Here is a 23,423-nt window from a genome sequence, read left to right on the forward strand (position 1 = left end):
TTTAAATACCTTTGGTTAAGGATTTTTTCCCGGCTCTTCCTTTGTCTTCTCAAAGGAGAAAAGGCAGCGTATCAGAAATCAAGCTCTCCTCTTGTTTTTACTCCTTACCTTAAGAACAGCCCATTTTAAAAAATAAACTCTAAACCTCACTGCAAACTGCAGGTCAGGACCAAGGTGACCATGCCTGGCAATTACCAGCACAGGTGTGTGGCCATACACAATGAGATCCCCCACTGAGCAGTGGGATGCACACCTGAACCTGGCTGCTGTGCTGGGTGTCCAGAGGTCAGAGCGTGGTGCCTTTTGTGTTGATTGCCTTCCAGCCCCCTCCCTTTTTTCTCTCCCCCCCCCCTCCCTTCTCTCTCCATGTGTATTTTGTCTCCTCCTCCTCCTGCGCGTGTCTCTGCCTTCGCATCCCCGCTGCTCTCCCTCCCCTCCTTCGGGCTGGTGGCCAAAGGACCTCCAAAGGGTCCAAACAGCACGGGGTTGTCCTTGTTCCTCCCTCCGGCACCGACCCAAGGGTATCTCGGCGTGCTGGAAAGATGCTGCTGGTCCCGGCGATGTGATCGCATAGCAACGTGGCGGCGGAGGAGGCTCAGCCCCAGCATGCAGCCCTGTCACGGGCACCTCTCTGCTGATTCACAGCCCCTGCTCCCGGCTGCTGCCCGCCTTCCCGACCTGGCATGCTCGGAAGGTAGGCCGTGCTGAAATCCCACCGCGGGGCTGGGAAGGGGGAAGCAGGGGAGGCTGTCCTCGGGTGCTTTGGGTGTGTGTGCATCCCTTCGGAGAGATCTGCAGCCGTCCGTGAGGGTGAGGGAACTCACAGAGCACAAAAGAAAGGGGTTGGGGGCACACGGGGGCAGGATGTTGGGGGTTAATGATGCTGTTCCCATAGGGGAGGCTGGGGGTCGGGAAGGGGTGCTGGTATAGGCTGCCTTAGCGATAGGGATCGGGATGTTACTTTAAGGATGCTAAATGCAAACAAAGCAGAGAGCGTCCCTGCTCTGCCAGCTTTCCTCTTTCCTCCTTTCCCTGCTGAAGGCTCAGCTCCCCTTTGGCTGAGCTGCAGGACCACTCAGAGCAGGCTGTGTGCTGGCCTGCTGCTGTTCTCCCAGGAGCATTCTGTAGGGCAGAGATGGGGATACCTCCAGCAGCAGGCTGGGATCGGGCTGTTGTCCCAGCACTGCCCTTTGTGTTTGCTGCCTTGCCCGGTGCAGCATCACTCCCTTTATGTCTTGATCCTCCCTATCCCATTTTCCTTCTCCTCATCCCCCTCTTTTAAGGCCTCGTGTTCCACTCCTGATCACCCCATCACCCCACCAGGTGTGTGGAGCCACTCGGGGCAGGCTGGATGCCACATGGGATAACTGTGTGTCAGTGCCACTTGGTGCACACCAGGCTGTACCAGTCCCCAGCGCAGTCCCTGAGGTGTTGAGTCTTCCCTTCTGCAGAGTGAAATCACTGAAGCAGGGGCTGTGCCACTGCCCTGTGCTGCCATGGGACAGATGGGCAGCTCGGGTTAGGTTTTTATCATCCAACCAAATCTCAGCGTGGTCACATTTCATCTCTGCCCTTTGCACTTCCTTTCTGCCCCCCCCGTGTTTGTCTCTCTGGAGCCATGAGTATTGTCTCTTGGTTATTTTTTTGGATGGCCTTTATTGCCTGCCCAGAGTCTCCTGCAAACAAGATCCCATGCAAAATTCCATCAGCATGGGGATGGGCTCCTGCTGTTCTGCCTGCTTGGTTTGGGGCCACCTCCACCACCACCAATTCCATGTGCTGAATGCTGCCAGGTGTACAGTGGCACTGTAGAAAGGGAGCAAGATGTCCACTCTCCATAACACTAGAATGAGGAGAGATCCTGTCTGGATGAATTCCTGGGATAGATAAATGACATTCGTGGAGATTGCTCAGCACCACAGCTGTGAGTGGGGTTGCTCAGGTTGGAATGGCTCTTCTGAAAAGTACACAAAGTGGAGAGGGGATGGGAGGGAGTGGATGGGTTCAGCTGAAGCCCCGACTTCCCAGGGTGCGTGGTGAATTTCTGATTATAACTCCATTTTGAGAAGCACGTTCAGGTCCTCCACTTCAGGCTGGGTGCCTCTGATAAAAGCCTGGAAGTCGAATCGCAAATCTCCTGAAAACGCAGGAGGAATTTGCTCTTCCAAAACCCTCATTTTCACAGGTGTTTAAAGATCAAACAGTTCTTCGGAATGAAGCCAAAATAGCTCCAGACCATTTTCCTTTACTGTTTCCTCTAGCATAAAAATGAGGCATATCCAACCCAGCTTGGGGAAGGGAAGGAAATGGGACCTCATTGCTGGAGAGCATGGAGTGGGGGCAATTGATGAGGACCAGACGTGGGGTGGGTGCAGAGCTCTCAGTGCATAGATCTTATTTTAACACCAGGAATGAGAAATGAAGTGTCGAGGGAGCTGAAAGTGGCACGGCAAATGGGAGATGTGTTTCTCACCATGCAGCAGGACTTATTCCTCTGCTAACGGTGGGGAAGGAAGCACAGATTGTTGGAGGAGAAAGGCAGGCAGACGACTTGGGGCTTTCAGTGGGTGGAAATAGTCTGGCTGCAGGGCTACAGAGCAGGCAGGGAGCTCTGCAGCCTCCTTACAGCACTAAAACAGTTTTTGCTGCCCTGTTTTCCCTTCTGGGTATGGGGAGGATGCTGGCTTCTGCCCCTTCACCTTTTGTCTGACAGCTCTGCCCATCCAGTCCTGTGAACCCTTGGCTGGGTTTCCAGGTGCAAAGCTTGGTACACAGTGCCTGCTTAACTGCAGGAGGAGGAAGGATGGGAAGGATCCCTCAGCAAAGCAAGTTTTGGAGAGAGCAGCTTCAAACCCAGCTGTGAGTCAGGAAGGGCATGTGAAAGAGATCTCAGATCCTCCTCAATCACCACAAGTTATTTCTGTGCAGAGAGGAGCAGTTGCTTGGCATGGCCACCTATGGGCACACGCTGTTGGCTGTGGACATCCAGATCCCCAGTTCCTGGATGAGGAGTGTAACTGGTGCTGTTCTTCAGCCTGAGATTTCTGTGTATTCTTTGGCTTGGGAAAACAGAGATGAAGCAGAAGAGACTCTGTTTCTTTGTTAAGACTTGACACCTCCTTATCCCTTGAATTTAAAACCATTTTGGTTGTGAGCTCAAACCCTGTGTGGTTATCTCAGCATGTAGCTTGTGAGGTGGGAGAGCCCCCACTTAGTGAATAAAGTCCCCTCCACACCACGCGCCCTCCACCACGTGCACCAAAGCTTTCATGCAACTTGCTAAGGGCATCTGCTTCACTGAGGGGCCCTGTGCTGCCATTAACCATGGGGAGCTGGCAGGCAGTGCCCTGTGAGGATGGATTGTGCCACAGAAGATGAAGATCCACACAGTGTCCTGTTTGGCATCTGGGTTTTGGAGCACTGAGATGATGGGGCTCTCAGTGCCCGCGCATATGGGAGGTGCTGCTGGCCATTGTAGGGCAGAACTACCAGAACTGGGGGCTGTGGGGTGGTTTCCATGGAGGGTGGCTGAGGAACTGCTCCTAGCTTGTAAAGAGATGGAGCCCTCCATCATGGCACGGGTCCGTCCTCTCCTTGTGTTGTCTTTAAGCTCAGCCTCAGTGGGATGAGGTCTTCTGTATCCCCAAGCCTTGACCTCACGGGGTCTTGGGAATCAGATCCACCAGCCGCAGATCTCAGACTCCAACTATTTACTTACAGATGCAGAAAACCATTATCTTTTTTTTTTTTTTTTGCTGGAACAGGATGTGCCACTGCACCACTGAGGGAGTCCTGCTGCCTTCAGCTTGGGAACGCTCCCTTTGTGAGCGGATACATGGGAACTGAACTTTGAAATATCCGCAAGCCTCCCACCTTTCCCCTTAAAGGACACTGAGCTGAAATGTTATTACTTCTCTGGTACTGTAAGCTAAACAACAACAAAGCCATTAACATTTCCAACAGCAGGGAGGGTGTTTGTATTTCCATTCCCCTCATGGGATAAGGGCTGAGCTGCCCTGCCTCTAAACCTTGCCATGTTTTCCCCTTTAAGGGCCGGGATCTGAAGTGGAAATATTCAATCCGGAAAGAACATCTTGGAGATGATTAGCAATTCAAAACATCAGCTTTGTGATGGAGGGACCTCTTGCCCTACGTGCTGTATTTGCTGCTCTTTTATGTAGAGAGAACTGCAAATCCAACACCCACGTGGGATTTTGGCTTCCAGGCGAGTCCCCATCCTGGGGCTGCCCACAGAGATATGGGGCAGCTGCAGTGCAAACCACGGTGGGGATTCCCAGGTTCTGGGGACAGCTTGGGGCTGGGTTTCTCTCAGGAGGGTTTTAAAGTGCCCCAGGTTGGAGGAGCTCCCTGCTGTCCTCTTGTGCTTCTGCAAGGACTGAGGCTCCGTTCTTACATCCCAACCCACTCTCTGCCTTCCCTCCCAATGCCTGCATGTGCTTTCAGCCAGGCTGCTTTCATCACCTACATTTTTGTCGTTAACCATGACGCCTGGCTGCAGCACAGTGAGGTGGGACACGGCTCCTGTTGGTGAGCAGCCACAGCCAGCAATGGCCACGCAGCCCAGGAACATCCCCAAGGCACCTGGTCTGTGTGCTGCAGGGCCTGAACACAGTGCTGGGCTGCAGCACTGTGGTACAGAGGTGGAGCAGAGCAGGAATATTTCTCCTTCTGCAGGAGCTGGGATTTGGCAAGGGCTCACACACCGGTTTGCTCGCAGCCTTGCCTTGCCGTCTGCTTGTCTCTCCCCTTGAATGTGTGGCTCTGTGTTGGCTGCTGTACAGTTGGGTTCTTTCCAGATTCTCTTGGGTTCTCCACATATGGATGTCAGCAGCTGCCTGGGATGGGCTCTTGTTCCCTGGTGCTGTGGTTCTGTGTCTGATGGGACCTTGCCTTGGTCCAGGGAGGCGAGGAGCCCCACAGCCAGGAGGTGCAGAGCGGTGAGCTGCCAGCATCACATCCAAAGGGCAGAGCAGCACCAACCCCAGCCATGGAGGTTTATCCTTGAGCAAAAAGCAGTTCCATGCTGGTGGAAACCTGAGACTGCAGGCTGGTGGCTGCTGGGAGATGTTGCAGAACCTCATTACCCAAAGCCATGAATTTCCTACTCGGAGCTCAGCAGGATTCCATGGAGCAATTTGAGGCAAAGTCTCTTTCTGTGCCCTGAGAATCACATCCAAGAGATGAAATTCTCATCCATAGGTGTAAAGGAGGGTGAGGGTCAGCTCAGCCCCTGACAGCACTGCTATTCTGGCAATAGGGGATGTTGTCGTCTCCTGTCCAGGGGTGAGTTTACCCAATGAGGCCCCGAAGGCATTTGGAGCAGTGATGTGTCTGTGCTGGGGAAGGCAGCAGGGCAAGGTGCTGCCGTGTGCATTCTGTGATGCTCATTTGTGCAAGTGGCAGGAAGGGAAGAGGATGGACTCTGCATTATCCGTGTGTTGGAGAGCTCAGCGCAGGCTGCTCTGCTGGAGATGGGGAGAATTGTGGCAGCAGAAATTGCGAAGGGATTAAAAAAAACATCAGAGGATAAGCTGTTCTCCTAATGTATGTAGCAGAGGGGGAAGGCAGGGGAAGCACACGGGGCTGGGGAGAAGGAGCAGCAGCCCTGAGCCCTGCGCTGAGCTCCAGCACCTCTCACACTGCTTCTTTCTGGGCTTTATCTTCTCATCCACTCTGCATAAGGAGGAAGCAGTGTCTGCAATGGGGTAAACTGCTGTCCTGGCTCAGTCAGACCCCAGGCAATAAAAACAAACCAGCAGCAGCCGGAGGGTTTGTTTGGCTATGCACAGCGGTGGTGGGGCTGCTGTTGGATCGCTTTATGGTCGCACAGGTTTTAAAAATTGAATAAAACTGTGACTTTTATGGCTCCTAATAAAAAAGCGCATAAAAAGGGAACCGGTTTGGTGAGGAGAGGGAGTGAGGTGCTGGGAAATTTCCTTTCTGGATTTAACAGCAAAGATATAACGTGTTTGAAGGTATTGTCTGTCCTGGGAGCAGTGGGAGCTCTCCCTGCTCTGCTTTTAATGCAGGCATCTCCTGTGCTTTGGGAAACCCGGTGCTTTTTTTAAACGTAGCGTCGCGTGTGGGCCAATATGATGGCAAATTACATAATGAGGTGCAGGGAAAAAAAGAATTGGATGTTGAGTCAGGGACAAAAAAAAACAAAAAAAAAAGATTGCGATGGGAGAGAGAAGCTGACCCACCTGCAGGTGCTCAGCCCCCAGATGGGCTCAGCGTGAGGAGGGGCTGCCTGCTGTATTCTGTTCCAGGTGCCCGGGGTCCTCTCCATCCCCATGAGCGGCGGTGCCCATGCAGCCCCTGGTGATGCAGGAATGGCCCTTCGTCGTCCCGCGGTGTCCTGAGTGGCGCGTGGCTGAGCAGGCACGGCGTGGATCTGCTGCCCACCCGCTGTCCCAGGTAAAAGCCCCTGTAGTGTGTGTGCCTATGGAGCAAGTGGGGACCCCCACCCTGTCCCCACGTTGCTTTGTGCGTCATGAGGGCTGTTGCCTCTCCTTCAGTGCTTGGATTGCAAAGTGTTTCCCGAAGGAGAGCGCGCAGGACAACCTGCAGAGCTGCTTTTAAATGTTCCTTTGGATAAGAAATGAGGGGCTGCTGCTGCCAGGTGTGGCTGCTCTGATGTGTTTGGTTGGGTTTGTTTTCCTTGGACGTGGGGAAGGATGTCAGTTTTGGTTGAAAAGGAATGTTTGATGAGGGAAAGGAAGGGCTGGAAAGCTCATAAAGAAGTAAAGACTGAGATGCTGTGGGGTGGAGGAGGCTGTTCTCCTCCTGGGCTGCTTTTCTTAAGGATGCTCTGCCATGAACATTCCTGCTCACCTGTACTGAGAACAGAGAGGCCAGCTCTGCAGGATGGAGTGGAGGGGAGAAGGTCCCACTGAAAAGGTGTGAATGTTTGGGCTGTATCCACCTGAGGTTTTCTCTGTCCCTACGTGGGGTGTTGACTCTGAGTCAGTGTCAGCCCAGCAGGGTTTCCTCCTTCCTAGCCTTCCACAGCCTTCCTCTGCTGTCCCTATCAGTCTGAGCGCTCTGCCATATCTGGCTGAACCCTGCTCCATCCTGGGGTTCTGGGGCTGGGGGGTTTGGGAATGGGTAAAGTAGTGGGAGAAGCAGCTGGCAGTGCCACCAGCGGTCAGATGTGCAGGGAGACAGGGAGCTTTTCATTCCCTCCCTGTAGGTGGAGGAGAGCACGGGAACAATGCTGGCCAGTAGGACTGTGGGGGACATGGGGTGCCAGCCCAGAGCCTGCTGGCAAAAACAAACTCTTTACACCCAGATGGACAGGAGTATCCGTACTGGCACCTAACACTGAGCTGGGGCATGGAGAACACCTTGGGGTTAAGTCTGGAGGGCAGGTTCGCCTTCTGGGTTGTCAAAGCTTGCTGGGACCTGGGTACCCCTACCCTTGGCAATGACCCTCGTGTGCCCCCCAGCCTCAGAGGGTGAGGGGTGTGCAGCGGTGGCACCCCGGGGGTTAAGGCAGGTTGGAGGCTGCAGGAATGCCGCAGACACAAAGCTGGGATTGAGGCTGGCGAGGAGGCACAGCCGCCCCCCTCCAGATTCCTGGGGGGTCAGTGCTGGGGCAGCCCTGTGCTGTGCTCACAGCTGTGCTCACTGCCTCCCGGGCAGCTGCTGCTGCACAGCAGAACCAAGGCAATGTCTGCTCCAAGCAGCCCTGCTGCAGCCCGAGCAGGCAGGAGACATCAACAGAGCCTGCGTGAGTCCTGGGCTGGGAAGAATCCTGCTATGGGTTGGAGGGGGATGTGGGTCCAGGCTGCTGCAGCCCTGGGGAAGGGGCGCTCAGGGGATGCTCGGGTAGATGGCAATGCTTCTGCCTTCCACCTGCTTGCAAGGGGTTGTCCTAGGGGGGGGGTAGGTGACCCATGATTGGCCACCACCACTGGCTGATCCACAGGTTGTAGTCAGTGAGTTGTGGGCTTCGAACACCTGGGTTGGAAGGGCTGGTTGCTGCTAAGCTGCACTGCACACAGGTAGAGCTGCTCTCCTGCTTTGGCATCCCTGGGCCGGCTGCTCCCTGCAGCACTGGGGCAACTCGCTTTGGCAACAGGAGGAGCTGCGCAGGCAGACTGTTGGTTTGTGTTTATTTTTCCCTACGTGTGAACAGCAGTTTTAGCTCGAGTGATTCATTATGCATGGCCCCAAGATCGCTGTGAGCTCTGTGGGCGACAGGTTTCTGTCTTTCCTCGGTGCTCCTGGAGCAGCAGGGCGGGGGAGCAGCCTGCAAACCGGTGTCAGATGCTCTTGGAAGGAGCAAACTTAGCAGAGCTGGGTTTGACTCCTCCATGAGAACCAGCACACAGCGGGCACTGCTTGGCCAAGCTCTAGGGATGGTGGCTCTCCCTACTTGCTGCCCTGGGGCACTCCAGCAGCCCATGGTGAAGGCAAGGAGTACCCACATCTTCCCTTTGGAAACACTGCTGCCTTCCCAGGAGAAGCTTTCCTGTTGCATGGGCCATTTAGGAAGCAATAATGCAGTTTATTATGGTTGATTAGTCACCTGGGGATAATTAGGCCCCAAATGAGCTCTGGTAGCAAAGTAGCACGAGAGTGAACGCTGTGCACAAAGTACATTGACACCTTGCTTGTAGCAATGTAGTTTGTGTGTGTGTGTGTGTGTGTGTGTACACACATTGCATGCTTCTTTGGAAAAGAAATCCCTAGCCTCACTCACCCAAATCCCATGAGATGTTCCTGGTCCTGCCAGCCCATGTTAGTATGGTCAGCGAGCACAACGATGCCTTCATTGCCACTGTAAGAGGAAATGGGTGTGAGGCAGTGCTGGAGGCTTAGGGTAGGATTGCTCATTCACTGGGGATGCACAGCACCCATTTTCCAGGTGTGCTGAGGATGGAGTTCTGTGCACGGAGCTGGGGCAGATTCTGCTGCTATTTGCTCCCATCGGAGCAGCTCTTGTGCCACTGCTGGTTCTGGGGAGGTGTAGGGGAGAAGCAGTGGTGCAGCCCCACGTTGCTGGCACTGGGTGTGATGCTGTGAGTGCTGGCAGCTCCCTCTGGGCACCACATCCCAACCAGCTCTGTTTCTGCACAGGTTAAAGGCTCTCAGGATGGCACAGGACCTTCGTGTGTAACCCCCCGGGTTCCTGACAGAGCTGCTGGGCCCCTGGCCCCTCTGGAGATGAATCTTTGTTGGAACGAGATCAAAAAGAAATCTCATAGCCTTCGGTAAGACCCCCTGGCCAGCCCCGTGGGCTGCTTGTGCTCACTCGGAGCTTTCCGAGCTCATTACCCATTTGAGCTCAACCTTCAGAGGCTGCAGCTTCCAGCCAGCAGGACAGAGAGCTTAACTGGGGCGTGTTAATCGCCTCTTGCCTCATTGCTGGCTCCTGGAAGCTGCTCAGCTGTGTGGACACAGAGCCAAGCCCCCTGCGCTGCCCAGAGCGCAGTCCTGGGTGCTCTGTTGCCAGCTGCAATGGACGGGGTGTCTGCAGAGCATCCTTTGCCCAGCACCACCTGCAGACACAGCGTCCCCATAGCTAGGGGGTTCTGTGGGGCCACAGCCCTGTCCCGGTGACCCCACACTATCACTGCTCTCCTCCAGGGCTCGTTTGGAGGCGTTCTCCGACCACAGTGGGAAGCTGCAGGTGCCCCTCCAGGAGATCATCGACTGGCTGGGCCAGAAGGATGAGGAGCTGTCAGCACAGCTGCCCCTGCGTGGCGATGTGCTCCTGGTGCAGCAGGAGAAGGAGACGCACGCGGTACGTCCCCACGTACCAAGCTGGGCTGAGGGCATGCATCTACATCTGATGTCACTGAGGAGTCTCTGCAGGTGGCCCATGTGGGCACTGGATGAATAAATCACTGCAGCCCTCAGCCAAAGGGCAGCAGGACGTAATTCTCCAGCTCAGCCTGTCATCTCCTCCGTGCCCTGCTCTCCTCTCTAGGCTTTCATGGAAGAGGTGAAGTCCCGGGGGCCGTACATTTACTCTGTCTTAGAGTCAGCGCAGGCTTTCCTCTCTCAGCATCCGTTTGAGGAACTGGAAGAGCCAACTTCAGAAAGCAAAGGTCTGCAGAGCCCTCATTCCTCATTCTCCTATGGCCCCTCTGGGACTGGACTGTGGGACTGGGGGGGGGGGTGGCTGGTGTGACACAGATCGCTCTGCCTCTTGCCATAGCACATCATCTTTGTCTGACCCTTTGGTAGAAAATGAGCTGTGCTTCTGTCCTCGGCTCTCATTTTTTGCCCTCTGTGTGCCTCACCTGCTTTGCTTTTTCAGATGTCTCTCCCCGGCACCGCATCCAGAACATCAGCCGTTTCGTCTGGAAGCAGGCGAACGTGGCCAGCGAGCTGTGGGAGAAGCTGACAGCCCGCTGCGTGGACCAGCACCGGCACATCGAGAGGACATTGGAGCAGCTGCTGGAGATCAAAGGGGCCATGGAGGAGCTCAGCACGGCGCTGGATCAGGCTGAGAGCGTGCGTGAAACCTGGGAACCCATCGGGGACCTCTTCATCGATTCCTTGCCAGAGCACATCCAGTCGACCAAGGTACTTGTGGCTCTCAGAAGGATCCAGCTTCGGTCTGCAGGAGGGGTGGGCAGCAGCCAGCTGATCCCATCTGACCCCAGCTTGGAGCAGAGGGATCACATCTGGGTATTGACATCTTGGTTCTCCTTCCTCCCCTGCCTTGTACCTGGATGTGGTGCTGCAGCTCTTCAAAGAGGAGCTCTCTCCCATGAAGGATGGGGTGAAGGTGGTCAATGACCTCGCACACCAGCTTGCCATCTCTGATGTCCACCTGTCTATGGAGAACTCTCGCACCCTGGAGCAGATCAACACGCGCTGGAAGCAGCTGCAGGTGGGATCTGATGGGGGTCATTAGCTGCTCTGATTGCATTGATATCTGTGAAAATATGGATAAGGGTGGGATGGAGATTTGGGTTGTACCTCCACAGCCTGTGGGAGGAGGTTGGAGGTTGAGCAATGTGAAACCGAGGTGAGGAAGCTGATTTGGGGCACATCTGAGTCCATTCACAAACTTTCCAAATGGGGTGCCATCCCAAATGCCCAATGGCTGCCATCACACTCCTCTGTCCATCCTGCAGGCCTCCATCAACGAACGCCTGAAGCAGCTCCAAGATGCCCACCGGGACTTTGGGCCAGGCTCCCAGCACTTCCTCTCCTGTACGTGGGTACAGGTCCCAATGGCTGAGCTGGGGTACAGCAGCACGGGGTGCAGGTCCTTGGGCACAGCGCTCTCAAAAGCTGAGACAGCATGCCTCACAAATCTTGTACCCGATGCACAGGGACCAGGGCAGGAGGCAGCAACAATGCTGAGCCCTGTGGGGCTGACAGGTCTCAATGGAGATTGTTGGTGCCTCTACAGCCCTCATTCTCCAAGCTGGGAGGAGGGAAGGATGATATTTCCACTGCCAGAACTGATAAGATGCCTGTGGGGTGGTGGGAGGGTCACAGAAGGGCTTCTTTCCTCTAGGGTGGGTTGAGCATGGGATGAACTCTCTCTTTCTGAGGTCTCTCATGGGCAGTGTCTTAACCCCTGCCAGCACCTGAAGATGGGGGGTTGGAGGGCACCCACCATCAGCAGCACTGACCCCGAGGAGCTCCCAGCACTGGCCTGACCTCTGCCCCTCTCTCCTTGCAGCCTCTGTTCAGGTTCCCTGGGAGCGAGCCATTTCCCCCAACAAAGTGCCATACTACATCAAGTGAGTGTGCTCTGTGGCAGCAATAGGAGCTGGGGGTGGGCTGGGGGAGGCACTGAGCTCCAGCTGAGCCCAGCAGAGCCGTGCTCCAGTGATGGGTACAACCCCATGGGCATCCCCTATTCTGCTGTGTCCTGGGGGTGCAGCCTGTGACACCAGCACAGGGGACATCATCCCATGGTCACTTCCTTGTCTCTGGGTGCTCGATTCCCAGCCTGACACCTTGGCTTCCTTCTGTGCTTCCAGCCACCAGGCACAGACCACGTGCTGGGACCACCCAAAGATGACAGAGCTGTACCAGACGCTGGGTGAGGAGCCTGTCCCCAAAACCCCTTGTCTCTGCATGGGGAACGATGTGAGATGCCCTCAGCCCTAAAGGCAATGGGGTGTGAGGCCAAGCCAGGCTTGTGCTGGGTGGGCATTGTGTCTGAGAGCAGCTGCTGCTGCTTCCTGCCCTGTAGACAAGGATATTTAGCTGTGGTTTTCTTCTTCTTTTCCTGTGTTACTGCAGCGGATTTGAACAACATCAAGTTCTCAGCCTATCGGACCGCTATGAAGCTGCGGCGGGTGCAAAAAGCCCTGCGATGTGAGTAGGATTTCCCTGCTGGTGGGTCTCCTTGGAAGAGGCATTCAGTGAGCACAGCCTCTCGTCAGAGGCAGGAGCCCACCAGGGATGTGCTGGGAGATGAGCCCATGGCTGGGAAGCTGAGTGAAGTCACAGCGGGATGTCTGCCTTGGGGTTAGGGTGTGAGCCAAAGGGATCAGAGAGCAAAGGGATAAAGAGCCCTTTCATGTGCTCCTTGATCAGTTCTGGTTGCCTGTATTTCCTCATTCCAGAAGTGATGTGATCTCATTCAACATGCACTTGAGAAGGGCAAGGAGGTGGGTGATGGGACTGTCAGGGCAGTGAGTGCTGAGTAGGGGTAGGGATGCTGCAAAGCCCTATCTGTGAATTTGGGATCCCTAGTGCAACCACCAAATGGGTCAGGAGAAGGGAGGACTTTCCACACCATGTTATAATGTGGAAATGGTACATTGGCTCCAGGACACCAAGAAATTTGCCTTCCCATGCCGGCACTGAGGGGACTACTGCTGCCTTTAGCCATGGCAGTAGGGAAGGAAAATGTCACAGAAAGTGGCTTGAGAGGCTGGTGGGTATCTGGGGTGGGGTTCCCAATGAGAGAACCATTCCAGGAGCTGTGCCCATCCCGTCCATCTTCTTCCCTACTGCAGCAGGGCTCTCTCCTTGCTCTCAGTTCCCATCCACATCATTTCCCCCGCACCTCTGATTCCTCTGCCTGTACTCTCTACTCAGTGGACATGGTGACCTTGGCCACAGCCCTGGAAATCTTCAATGAGCACGACCTGCAGCCCAGCGACCGGGCGATGGATGTGGTGGAGGTCATCCACTGCCTGACCTCCCTCTATGAGAGGCTGGAGGAGGAGCGGGGCATCCTGGTGAACGTGCCGCTCTGCGTGGACATGAGCCTCAACTGGCTGCTGAACGTCTTCGACAGGTATTGGCCCCAAGGCGTCCCCCCATTGCTGGGGCTTGGGAGCTGTAAAATGGCCCCAGCTGGTCAGGATGGGGCTGGCTGGTGTGGATTTGCCTTGCTGACCCCCCTGCCCAAAAATCCACCCGTGTTATATCTCACCTTGCAGTGGCCGCAGTGGGAAGATGAGGGCTCTCTCCTTCAAGACGGGCATTGCATGTCTGTGTGGGACAGAGGTCAAGGAGAAGTTTCAGTGTGAGTTCCTTGGCAAGTCGGGGGAAGTGGGAGTGCTTTGACTTTCTGGCTTAGCCATTTGCTTCCCAAAAAGAGCAGAGAAGCAGCTTTTGTGCAGTGACTAATGTGCCTGCATCACCTCCCCTCACTCCCTCCCACGCCTACGCCACCCAAATTAGAAGGTGTTTTTGCACAGCCATGGGTGCAGCGTGGGTCCTGCTTGCATGGAGTGGTGCAGAGAATGCCACGGGGCAGCAGTTATTCGGTGCTTCTCAAGGGATAAGCTCAGGGTGCATGGCTGGGCAGACATGGTCATGTCAATGAGAGACCCGTTTGCTGCATTTTAACCATGGTACTGTGGTGGGACACTGGAAGGATGTGATCACCAATGGGTTAAATACAGGAGCGATGACTCAACAAGTCTCTCAACTCCTGTTTACTGAGAGCTGATGAAGTTACTTAATCAACAATAGGTCCCTTTCCCCCTGATTTAAGCAGAGCCCAGCTGCCAGCCATGCATCTCACAGGGCTGTCCCCTCCCTGTCCCTTTGCAGACCTCTTCAGCCAAGTGGCAAACGCAGGCGGGCTGTGTGACCAGAGGCACCTGGGTGTGCTGCTGCACGAGGCCATCCAGGTGCCACGGCAGCTGGGTGAGGTGGCAGCGTTTGGGGGCAGCAACGTGGAGCCGAGCATCCGCAGCTGCTTCCGATTCGTGAGTGCTGTGGTGTCCGTCTGTCCATCGGTGCTCTACGGTGGGTGGCTCCAGCCCTGAGCATCTCCTCCCATCCCTTCCTCAGAGCCATGGGAAACCTGCCATCGAGGCAGCCCAGTTTCTGGAGTGGGCCAACCTGGAGCCTCAGTCTATGGTGTGGTTGGCCGTGCTGCACCGCGTCACCATGGCTGAGCAGGTGAAGCACCAGACCAAGTGCTCTGTCTGCCGGCAGTGCCCCATCAAGGGCTTCAGGTAGGGGCTGGGGTGTAAGTATGGAACCTCACGGGTCAAAGCAGCTCCTCTGCCTCCCACTTGTCCCTCTGACCTCCCGATCTCTGCAGGTACCGCAGCCTGAAGCAGTTCAACGTGGATATTTGCCAGACCTGCTTTCTCACTGGGAGAGCCAGCAAGGGCAACAAGTTGCACTACCCCATCATGGAGTACTACACCCCGGTATGGGGCTGGGCTGCCACAGGTGGCAATGCTTAGACTGATGCTGTCCCAGCAATGTCTACCTTGTTTGATTTTGCCCCTCCATGCCTTCAGAGGGCTGTGTCCTCCTCACTTCCAGACCTGTCTCTGCCTCCACTGGGTTTACGCCCATCCCAAAAGGGATTTCCTCCCTGAGGATGCCAACCAGCACCTCAGCCACGTTCTTCTCTCTGCAGACCACCTCCAGTGAGAACATGAGGGACTTTGCCACCACGCTGAAGAACAAGTTTCGGTCCAAGCAGTATTTCAGCAAGCACCCACAGAGGGGGTACCTGCCTGTCCAGTCCGTACTGGAGGCTGACTTCACTGAGACGTGAGTGTGCCGGTGGCTGTGTCACCAAGGCGGGGAGGTGGCATCTCCAAGGATGCTGCTTGGAGGCTATGGGATGGAGGAGTGCTGCCCGAGGATGGGTGGAGGTGGATGGCCAAGGATAGAGGGAGCTGGCCAAGGGTGGATGTGGGGGTGCTGCCCAGGGATGGGTGAAGGGGAGCTGGCCCAGGCATGGAGGCAGTTTGTTTCAGAGCTAGCCCAGCCCTAAGCTATTGCAGGAGAGCAGCCCCCCCAAGCCATGGCTGTGAGCAAAGACCACGAGTCTTGCTGACTGCTGTGATCTCTTCTTCCAGACCAGCCTCCTCCCCGATGTTGCCTCACGCTGACACGCACTCTCGGATTGAGCACTTTGCCAGCAGGTACCAGCACTGCTGTGGCACAGAGTGTGGCTGCAGTGGGGTGGGAGTTTGGGGGGCAGATGCTTTCCTGAATGCTGTGTGTCAGCTCTTGACAGTGGCTTTGCCACTGGGGACAGAGAGAGGTCTTCCAGGGACTGCTGCAATTAGAGTGCATTCAGCTGACATTCCAGCTGTCTCAAGCCACTTCAATTTCCTCCAGGCTTGCGGAGATGGAAAACCAGAACTGTTCCTTCTTCAGTGACAGCCTGTCCCCTGATGACAGCTTGTGAGTTCTGCCTCCTTTTCCTGCTTCTGTGGCTCCCTCCTCACCTTCCTAGGGCACCCCCGCCTACCCAAAGGTCTTGCAGCCACTTCCAAGCTCCAATGTTCCTCACTTTGTTTCCTCCACTTACTGCAACAGGGATGAAGACCAATACTTGCTGCGTCACTCCAGCCCCATCACAGACCGGGAGCCTGCAGGCAGCCAGCAGGTCCCGGGCAGCCTGCCTATGGATGACAAAGGGGAGCTGGAGCGCATCCTGGCCCACCTGGAGGATGAAAACAGGTTGGGGACACGGGCAGCTCTTCAAGTAGGGGCTTGAGTCTAAGGCGAGGGCTTGGAGAAATCTGACTTGGCCGAAGTCTGGGGTCTGGTTTGGAGGATGAGTCCTGAAGCCTTTGGGGAGCACTGAACTAGGTGATGTCTTGGTGTTCTCCAAGATTCTGTTCCTCAAAAGGTTCCTGCCCAACCCTAGAATGTGTTCCCCCTCTTGAACCCCATGTACCCCTCTTGAACTGTTTCAAGTGAGCCCTGGCCATGGCTGCCTCTCTCCTCTCTGAGCTCCTCGTGGATGGTGGAGATGCTGCTGGACCACAGCCGAGCAGAGCAGGAGGGCTTTGCTTTCCCTGCCTCTGCTCTGAGCCTCTAGGAAGCAGCTGGGTGCCTATTGCCTGCCACCTCAATGAGGTGGAGCTGCAGGCAAAGCCTCCAGGGAAGCTCAGTCTCTGCATCACCCTCCAGTAAGGAGAGCGATGGGATTGACCTGGGCTGCCTTGCAGGATCCTCCAAGGAGAGCTGAGGCGTTTGAAGTGGCAGCACGATGAGGCAGTGGAATCCCCGACCTTGGCCACGAGCTCCCCCGAATCGGTGCAGGACCCACGCAACGAGGAGCTCCTGGCAGAGGCACGGATCCTCCGGCAGCACAAGAGCCGCCTGGAGACCCGCATGCAGATCCTAGAGGACCACAACAAGCAACTGGAGTCCCAGCTGCACCGGCTGAGGGAGCTGCTGCTGCAGGTACAGAGCAGGGCTCAGGGTGGGCATAAGGTGCGGGATGAGGATGAAATATGATTTGCAATGAGCCCTTCTCCTTCCAGCCTCCAGCAGAGTCAAATGGCAATGGTTCAGCAGCATCTTCCTTGGCTTCATCTCCACATCAGTCCGAAGGCGGCCAGGCAAGGGATAAGGAGCACGACACCCCCGACACTGAAGCAGCAGGTGAGGTTTGGAGCTCCCTGGGTGACGGCTGCAGAGTGCACGCACCGCTCAGCCCAGCCCTCTCCCTCAGCAGATGAGGTGGAAGCCAAAACACAAGAAGTCAGCGTGTGCCTGGAGGACATCATGGAGAAGCTGCGCAGCGCCTTCCCCAACTCTCGAGGTACTCGGGTGAAATCCCCCTCGCTGGCATCCTACTGCTCCATCAGATGAGGTTTTTTCCCTGCGGAGCCCTGCCCCGATCCCACCCTCCCCACATCGACCGATCCCCCACTGCCACAAGCACAGAGAGGATGAGGAGGAGCCCTCCCACCTGCGAGGACAGCACTCAGAGCCACACGCTGGGCAGAGGTGTTGGCTCCTTTCTGCCCTATGGGCTCTGTGCTGCAGATGGACAGAGTGACGGCAGCGAGGCTATGGTGACCACCTTCAGGAGAGGAACAGCAGCAGTATGAGCTCTCCTGGCTGCTCAAGGATAGCTCTTCCAGCAGGGATGGTTTGGGGTTGGGATGGGGATGGGGCTGCTCTGTGACCACCTGCTGAATGCCCATGCATACAGCAAGCAGATGCTGCTTGGTGCCAGCACTAACCCGCTGCACCCCCACCTTCTAACCCCTCCTCCCCTCCCATCTCTCTTGCAGGTATGACCTCCCTTATCTAACACCTCCAGAGGCTTTGCCTAACCACTGCCCAGCTGCTTCGCCCCCTCCTCTCCCCACGCTCATGAGCTGCAGGAGATCTCAGGGGAACATCGGGGCTGTGGGGTCACAGCACTGCTCACAGAGAGGCTCAGAAGGAAGAGCTGCACGGCACACAGAGCTCAGCACCCTGCTCCTCTCTGGTTCTGCCCAGGGCCCTTTAGGGTGATGGGCACCATAACGCTCCTGCAGCCTCCCAGGGGCTGAGCCAACTCTGTAACAGCAGCCGACTGCCGGCCTTATGGATGGGACTCTGAGAGGTGCTGGGTTTGTGGGGTAGGGACGAGCCCACGCCAGAGCTTCAGCCCAACTAGTAGCCTTATCTCGGGAGGATCTTTATAACAGAGCCTTATCATTTAATTTGCATATATTTCTATATATTATATATATATTCTGTACTTAAATACTCTCACGGACTCATGCCATTAAACCCTAACACTGAGTGTAGTTGCACTTCGCTCTCGGTCCAGCCCAACTCCTGCTTCTGCAGAGACCCTTCCCTCTCTCAGCGGGATGATATGAGGGCAGCTTGGGGGGCCAGGCTGGCAGCAGGGCTCTGTCCCACCTGCTGTCCTGGGGAGCATCCTGGGGGGCTGCCAGGATGTTGGGTTGTGATGTAGGATCAGGGGCTGCGTTATGTCGTGAAAGCTGCAGAGTCAGGTGCTGTGGGTGCCCCACGGTGGGAGAGGGTTGGGATGGATAGAAAGAAGGAGCCTTTGGGCACAGCAGGGTGCAGGGAAGGCTGTGTGTTTGTGCATCTCTGCGTGCTGCAGGGATGGGGCTTTGGCTGTGCTGGATGTGCTGTGTTTGAGGAGGGCTGTTGGACCGAGGCAGGATGCTGGGGAGCAGGGAGCTGCGTGCTGTGGGGTTGGCGCTTTGACAAAGGTGTGAAGCAATGGAGGAGGTGTGGGCCTGTGGGTGGCACACGGTGCCAGCATCTCAATGGTCTGTGGGTCACTGTCCTGGGGAGAGGATGGAGGTGTTGGGTTGGCTGTAGCACATGGTGAGAGCTGCTTGCAGTGCCCCAGGGAGGGATGTTGACATGGCAACAGGTATGGCTCCATTGGAGTACGGCTACTGCACAAGATCAGGATGTCCCCATAAAAAGAGAAAGGCAGAATTATGGCAAACTGGTGCAGATCCTCACTGTAGGGAGCAGTGTGTCTGCCCCGTGGGCTCTGGGTGCAGGTTTGGGGCTGTGCTGAGGGCAGCAGGGAGGAATGTGGGCGGACTGATGCTCTGATAACCACGTACTGCTGTCCTGGCTGCTGCTCTCCACCTCTGCTCTGGAAAGAGAATAAATTTGTATTTATACTGAGCCTCCGCTGTGTGTGCCGGCCTCTTCTTTCCATGCTGTTTTCCATTGTACCCCCAGAGCAATGCCTGGTGCTGTGCTATCCTGGAACAGGCCTTCCTGCAGGGCCAAGGACATCCCTCTGCTGGGTGTCACCGCTGGGGCAGAACAGAAACTGGGAGCAGAGCCACGGGCAACCTGGTTGCAGCTGCATCCCCTGCCCACCATCTGCATCCATCCTCTTCCAGCAAGTCTGGGGCCATGCAGCAGCTGGGATGCTGGCTATGCAAGGATGGTACCAGAGAGGAGGAGGTGACAGCAGGGATCCTTGGTGGGCAGTCCTCTCCCTCTGCTTTTTCAGGCTGCAGCTTCTCTCCCTGGTGTTCTATCCCATGTGCAGTGCCCATAGCGAGGTCCCAGTTGTGGGCCAACCCAGGGTTCTGAGACCTCCATCCCAACACACAGCCTTGAGTGATGGTGGAAGGCTGATGCGTATGGGTTGATGGTGCTGGGTTGTGGCAGGGGAGTGCTAGGGCAGCTCTCACACCAGTACTGCAGTCCTGAAAAGAGTTTAAAGCCCCTGTACCTTCCCTCCCAGCCCTGTGCTGCAGGCTTCAGTGCACAGTGGGAGCTGGGGGCTGTGATCAGGGATGCCAGGAATGTCCAGGAACAGATCCAGCACACGGTGCCAGGGAAGAGACTTTATTTCTCAGCCAACAGAGCTCAGCAGGACCTGGCTGGAGGCTGCAGGAGTGGTGAATCGGGGCAGGGGAGGCAGCAGGAGTGTGGCACTGGGGAGCTGCCAGTCCCAGTGGAAGAACAGCATTGTTTCTGTGTCACTGCAATGTCCCCAGTCTGTGGGAAATGGGACCCTGGGGGCACTGCAGCCCCTCTGCCCCTGCTTTGCCTCCCATGGGCAGCCTTGCACCCTGTCCCCCATTCAGCAGCAACCATCCCCACTCAGGCCTGCCAGTGCCCCATTGCAGCGGCCTCGAGCTCTCTGCTCTCCCTGTACTGTTTCAGGGGTGCCCCCAGTCCTGAGGTTGCACCACCACTTTCCTCAGCTGGTGTGAGGTAGGGGCACTTCTGTTCCCCCATCCAGCTCCTCACATGCACCCAATGGCCCGGCCTGAAGCACTGCCCCATTGGTGATGGGGGTGGTGGGGAAGTTGTCTGCTTGCTGTCCCCCACAGCTGCCCTTCCCCAGCTCCCCCTGGAATGTCCCCTGGTCCAGATATGCAGGTGCCTGCTCTGCAGCTCTGCCTGACTCCTCCCCAGCCATGCTCTTTGCACCAGCTCCCTTTGCCCCACCAGCTTCCAGCCCCAGCATGAGCTCTCCTTTCTCTGCTTCCTCACATTGCCCTTCAGCCAGCTTTTCCATCTTTGCTGCTGAGTTCTCCTCTTCTACTTTCTCCTTCTCTTCTTCTTTCTCCACTGTCTCTTCCATTGTCTCTTTCTTCCCTTCTTGTTTCTCGACCACTGCCTCCACTTCTTCCACTCCATCCTCCTCCTCCACCTTCCCCACCTCTTCTTTTCCCTCCACTGCCTCCTCCTTCCTTTCCTCCTCCTCCTCTACCTTCCCCATCTCTTCTTCCCCCTCCTCTGTCTCCTTTCTTTTCTGCTTCTCCTCCACCATGTCTTCTTCCCTCTCTACTGTCTCCTCCCTTTCTTCCTCCTCTTCCACTGCCTCTTTCTTCCCTTTCTGCTCCTCCTCCATTGTCTTCTCCTTTTCCTCTGCCTCTTCAACCACTTCTTCCTCCTTCTCCACCATCTCTTTTTCCTCCTCCACCATTACTTTTCCTTCCTCCTCCTCCTCCTCCTCTCCTCCCTCCACCCCCCTCTCTGCCCCACAGCTCTCCAGCTCTGCCCTGCAGACACCCAGCTTTACTTCCCCACCCTGTCCCACCCCATTTCCCACCACTTCAGCCTCCCCTGGGGCTGTCCCTCTTCCCCATTCTTCCTTTCCACATCCATCCCCAGCCATTCCTCGTTCTCCTTCACCAACCCCAGCTTCTCCCATTCCCACGCCCTGCTCCCTTCCATGACACCCAACCTCCTCCTGCCGCCTCCCACCCCCGCCAGCCCTCCCCCCGCGGGGCTGCTGGAAGAGCCCCTGATAACGCTTCCGATCTTCCACGTGCTTCTTCCTCATCCTCTCCCCCAGCAGCTTCAGCTCCTTCTTGACGGCGGCCGCCATGGCGGGGTCGAGGTGGGCCACACGTAGGAAATCCTCCCGCGCCTCTCGCTCGTTCCACACGGCCGCGTGCGCCTTCGCCCGCTTGAAATAGGCCTTGGCATTGTCTGTGGGATGGGGCCAGTGGGGTCATTGGAGCCCCCAGGTACCAACATGGGTGTGGGGATGTGGTGTGGATGCTCCCATGGGTAAGGGTACCTCGGGGAGATGGGGACCACGAGGAAGGAGAAACTGGTCATGGGGGTTCCTCTGTGGGTAAGGGACTTAAGGAACGTTTGGAGAGCACTGTGGTGGGCTGGGGGATCTGGGGACATGGGTGCAGGTGTCATTGTGGATGAGGGAACCTGGCTGAAATGGGACATTGTGGAATCCAGAGGATGGGGGCACTGTCATGGGCACCAGGCATATGTGAGCTGGGGGTCTGTAGGGCAAGCCCCAGGGGCCAGGAGCACACGGTGTGGGGTTCTCAGGGCACATGGGTACCGTTGTGTTTCTGGAGCAGCTCCGTGGTGTGCTCCAGCACCTCATAGTACTCTCCCAGCTCCAGCTGACACTGGCAGTAGTTGAGCACCAGCGGTGTGACCAGGCTCTCCAGCTTCAGCCAGCCTTCCTCCCATGGCTTCTCCTACCAATGGGGTATCATGGAAGTGCTCATCCCCTTACCCAACAGGGGACTAATTGGCCAAGGAAAGGCCAGCAGGGATGGCGGGAGGTGGCCCACCTTGGCCTGGAGGTTCCTCAGGCAGATGACAGCCTCCTGGTACTTCTCGGCTGCGCGCTGGAATTCCTTTTGGAGGACGAGGCGGTTCCCCTCGCTGTGCAGCACAGGCACGGCCGCCAGCTTCTCCTCCTTGCTCATGGCCCAGGTGTCACGTTTGTAGGCTGAGGGCTCCTCCACCTGTGTGGGCAGTGGGCACTGAGCCCCTTCACCAACTGTTCCCCATCACCCTGCCCTCTCCTTACCCGGAACAGCTCCATGATGAAGATGAGGGGCTGAGGTGTCCGCTGAAGTTCATCCAGGTCATCGTAACCCGTGCTGTGGTAATCAAACATGTTGCCCATGCCGCAGCGGTGCTTCTGCCCTTCCAGGGGGTCCCGGCCCTCTGCAATCCTCCGCATGCCCTTGGAGACCAGGGCGTACATCCCTGTGTGCTGCAAAGGGACGGAGGCCAAAGCCACACGTCTTTGGGCTGCACAGCCCGATGCGGGATGCAGATGGGACTCATCATACCCCTGAACCCCTCACTCACGATGGCATCGCACCAGAACTCCGCAACTTCCCCCGTCCTCATGGAGCAGAGCAGCGTCTCCCAGATCTCAATCTTGAACATCTTGCCCACGATGATCTCCATGGGCATGCCGGCCTCCCGGCTGTCATCAATCACCGTCCGCTCAAAGTTGTCCTTCAGTGTCTGGAAGTGGAAAGTGATCTGCCCCAAAGAAAGCGTGGTGGTGACGGGGTGGCCTCATGCTTGGCCTTGGAGCAGGTCTATGGGGTAGGAACCCCCCCCTCCTGGGGCCAGGATATGAGGACAAGCCTGCTGCTGGTGAGATGCAGGTTGGATTGGCAGCTCTCTGTCTGCAGCGAGGAGACTGTGCCTCCTACCAGCTCAACTCAGACAGAAAGCAGCTGGTGGGGCATCTTAATGCTCATCGGTGCTAGAACTGGCTACTTCACTTGGGTACCCCTTCTTAAGCCAGGACAGCTCCAGGACTTCATGGCATCCACATGGATCTGTCCATTGATATGGGCTGAGGCTCTCAGAAGCCCTGTTGTCCCCTCCACTCCCATTTGATGTGCCAGGGAAAGGAGAAGGATTTCCAGCACCCCATCATGGCTGCTGAGCCCCACCGTGCCTGGCAGAGCAGAGTGGCAATGGGCAAGGAGGGAGGCGTCAGAGCTGCTCCCTTCTCTCTTGGGGCCCTGGGACAACAACCAACATGATTTACCTTGCTCCCATCCTGGAACTTCGGCAGCTCCCCTCGGCCTCCATGCAGGATCTTCTTTCTGACCCCTTCCACGTTCAGCAGGTACGTTTCCTCCATGGCTGCCCCCAGGACAGGTCACACACATGCACACACCCGTGTGCACTCAGGGCCTCCCCAGGCTCAGTGCTCTCCTCGAGGCAGCTCCGTTTCCAGCCTATAGACATGTCATCTCCCAGAGCTGCCACCAGCCTCCTGCTTTCTGTGCTGGCTGCACCCACACTACAGCAGCCCTTTCCCCTTTCTCAGCACGCAGGATAACACTGTCCCAACGCGATGCACTCTGTTGTGTTCTGCCAGCTGCCAAATGGAACTGCCTTTCTAATCCTCTTCCCACCCTGCCAGGTTAATCTGGGATTTGCCTGCCTATTCTGTGAGGAATTAAAGAAATTCCCTAATCAGGAGGACCTCCTTTCTTACGCAG

At 56.4% G+C, this 23,423-nt stretch overlaps 2 protein-coding genes across 7 annotated transcripts; one reads left to right on the plus strand and one right to left on the minus strand.

Annotated features, from left to right (window-relative positions):
- The first annotated feature begins 368 nt into the window (after positions 1 to 368).
- On the plus strand, positions 369 to 18,841 carry DRP2 (dystrophin related protein 2). Of its 6 annotated transcripts, XM_090150443.1 has the most exons (24): positions 370 to 694; positions 6,291 to 6,438; positions 9,106 to 9,239; positions 9,616 to 9,772; positions 9,959 to 10,079; positions 10,292 to 10,560; positions 10,724 to 10,870; positions 11,118 to 11,196; positions 11,675 to 11,735; positions 11,979 to 12,040; positions 12,244 to 12,318; positions 13,048 to 13,249; positions 13,395 to 13,480; positions 14,014 to 14,171; positions 14,257 to 14,423; positions 14,513 to 14,624; positions 14,840 to 14,976; positions 15,288 to 15,353; positions 15,553 to 15,618; positions 15,754 to 15,897; positions 16,392 to 16,629; positions 16,710 to 16,830; positions 16,904 to 16,990; positions 17,469 to 18,840. In XM_090150443.1, the coding sequence occupies exons 2-24, from the start codon at positions 6,331 to 6,333 to the stop codon at positions 17,486 to 17,488; spliced, it is 2,817 nt and encodes a 938-aa protein (XP_090006569.1). In that variant the 5' UTR covers positions 370 to 694; positions 6,291 to 6,330; the 3' UTR covers positions 17,489 to 18,840. The 6 variants fall into 6 exon arrangements, with proteins under 6 accessions (XP_090006568.1, XP_031449978.1, XP_090006569.1 ...); XM_090150442.1 differs by having other exon boundaries at positions 369 to 694; positions 16,901 to 18,841; XM_031594118.2 differs by having other exon boundaries at positions 369 to 694; positions 16,904 to 18,841.
- Positions 18,842 to 19,233: 392 nt separating this feature from the next.
- On the minus strand, positions 19,234 to 23,418 carry LOC116229451 (uncharacterized). Its single transcript, XM_090150447.1, has 6 exons — positions 22,964 to 23,418; positions 22,264 to 22,443; positions 21,977 to 22,165; positions 21,735 to 21,911; positions 21,497 to 21,638; positions 19,234 to 21,120 (listed from the first exon to the last, which is right to left on the minus strand). Exons 1-6 carry the CDS (start codon positions 23,057 to 23,059, stop codon positions 19,880 to 19,882), a joined length of 2,025 nt encoding a protein of 674 aa, XP_090006573.1. The 5' UTR covers positions 23,060 to 23,418; the 3' UTR covers positions 19,234 to 19,879.
- Between the last annotated feature and the right edge of the window lie 5 nt (positions 23,419 to 23,423).

Source organism: Phasianus colchicus, chromosome 14, assembly GCF_987193195.1.
Source record: "Phasianus colchicus chromosome 14, bPhaCol1.hap1.1, whole genome shotgun sequence".
Taxonomy (NCBI): Eukaryota; Metazoa; Chordata; class Aves; order Galliformes; family Phasianidae; genus Phasianus; species Phasianus colchicus.

Bases quoted from the DNA above. Each gene is read 5' to 3' on its own strand.
- LOC116229451 (XM_090150447.1), bottom strand. From the start codon at position 23,059: ATGGAGGAAACGTACCTGCTGAACGTGGAAGGGGTCAGAAAGAAGATC. The intron at 22,166-22,263 runs GTGAGTGAGGGG...GTCCCTTTGCAG, and splicing joins AGTTCTGGTGCGATGCCATC to CACACAGGGATGTACGCCCT. The intron at 21,639-21,734 runs GTGGGCCACCTC...CCCCATTGGTAG, and splicing joins TGAGGAACCTCCAGGCCAAG to GAGAAGCCATGGGAGGAAGG.
- DRP2 (XM_090150442.1), top strand. From the start codon at position 6,331: ATGCAGCCCCTGGTGATGCAGGAATGGCCCTTCGTCGTCCCGCGGTGT. The intron at 11,197-11,674 runs GTACGTGGGTAC...CTCTCCTTGCAG, and splicing joins CTCCCAGCACTTCCTCTCCT to CCTCTGTTCAGGTTCCCTGG. The intron at 15,898-16,391 runs GTTGGGGACACG...GCTGCCTTGCAG, and splicing joins CACCTGGAGGATGAAAACAG to GATCCTCCAAGGAGAGCTGA.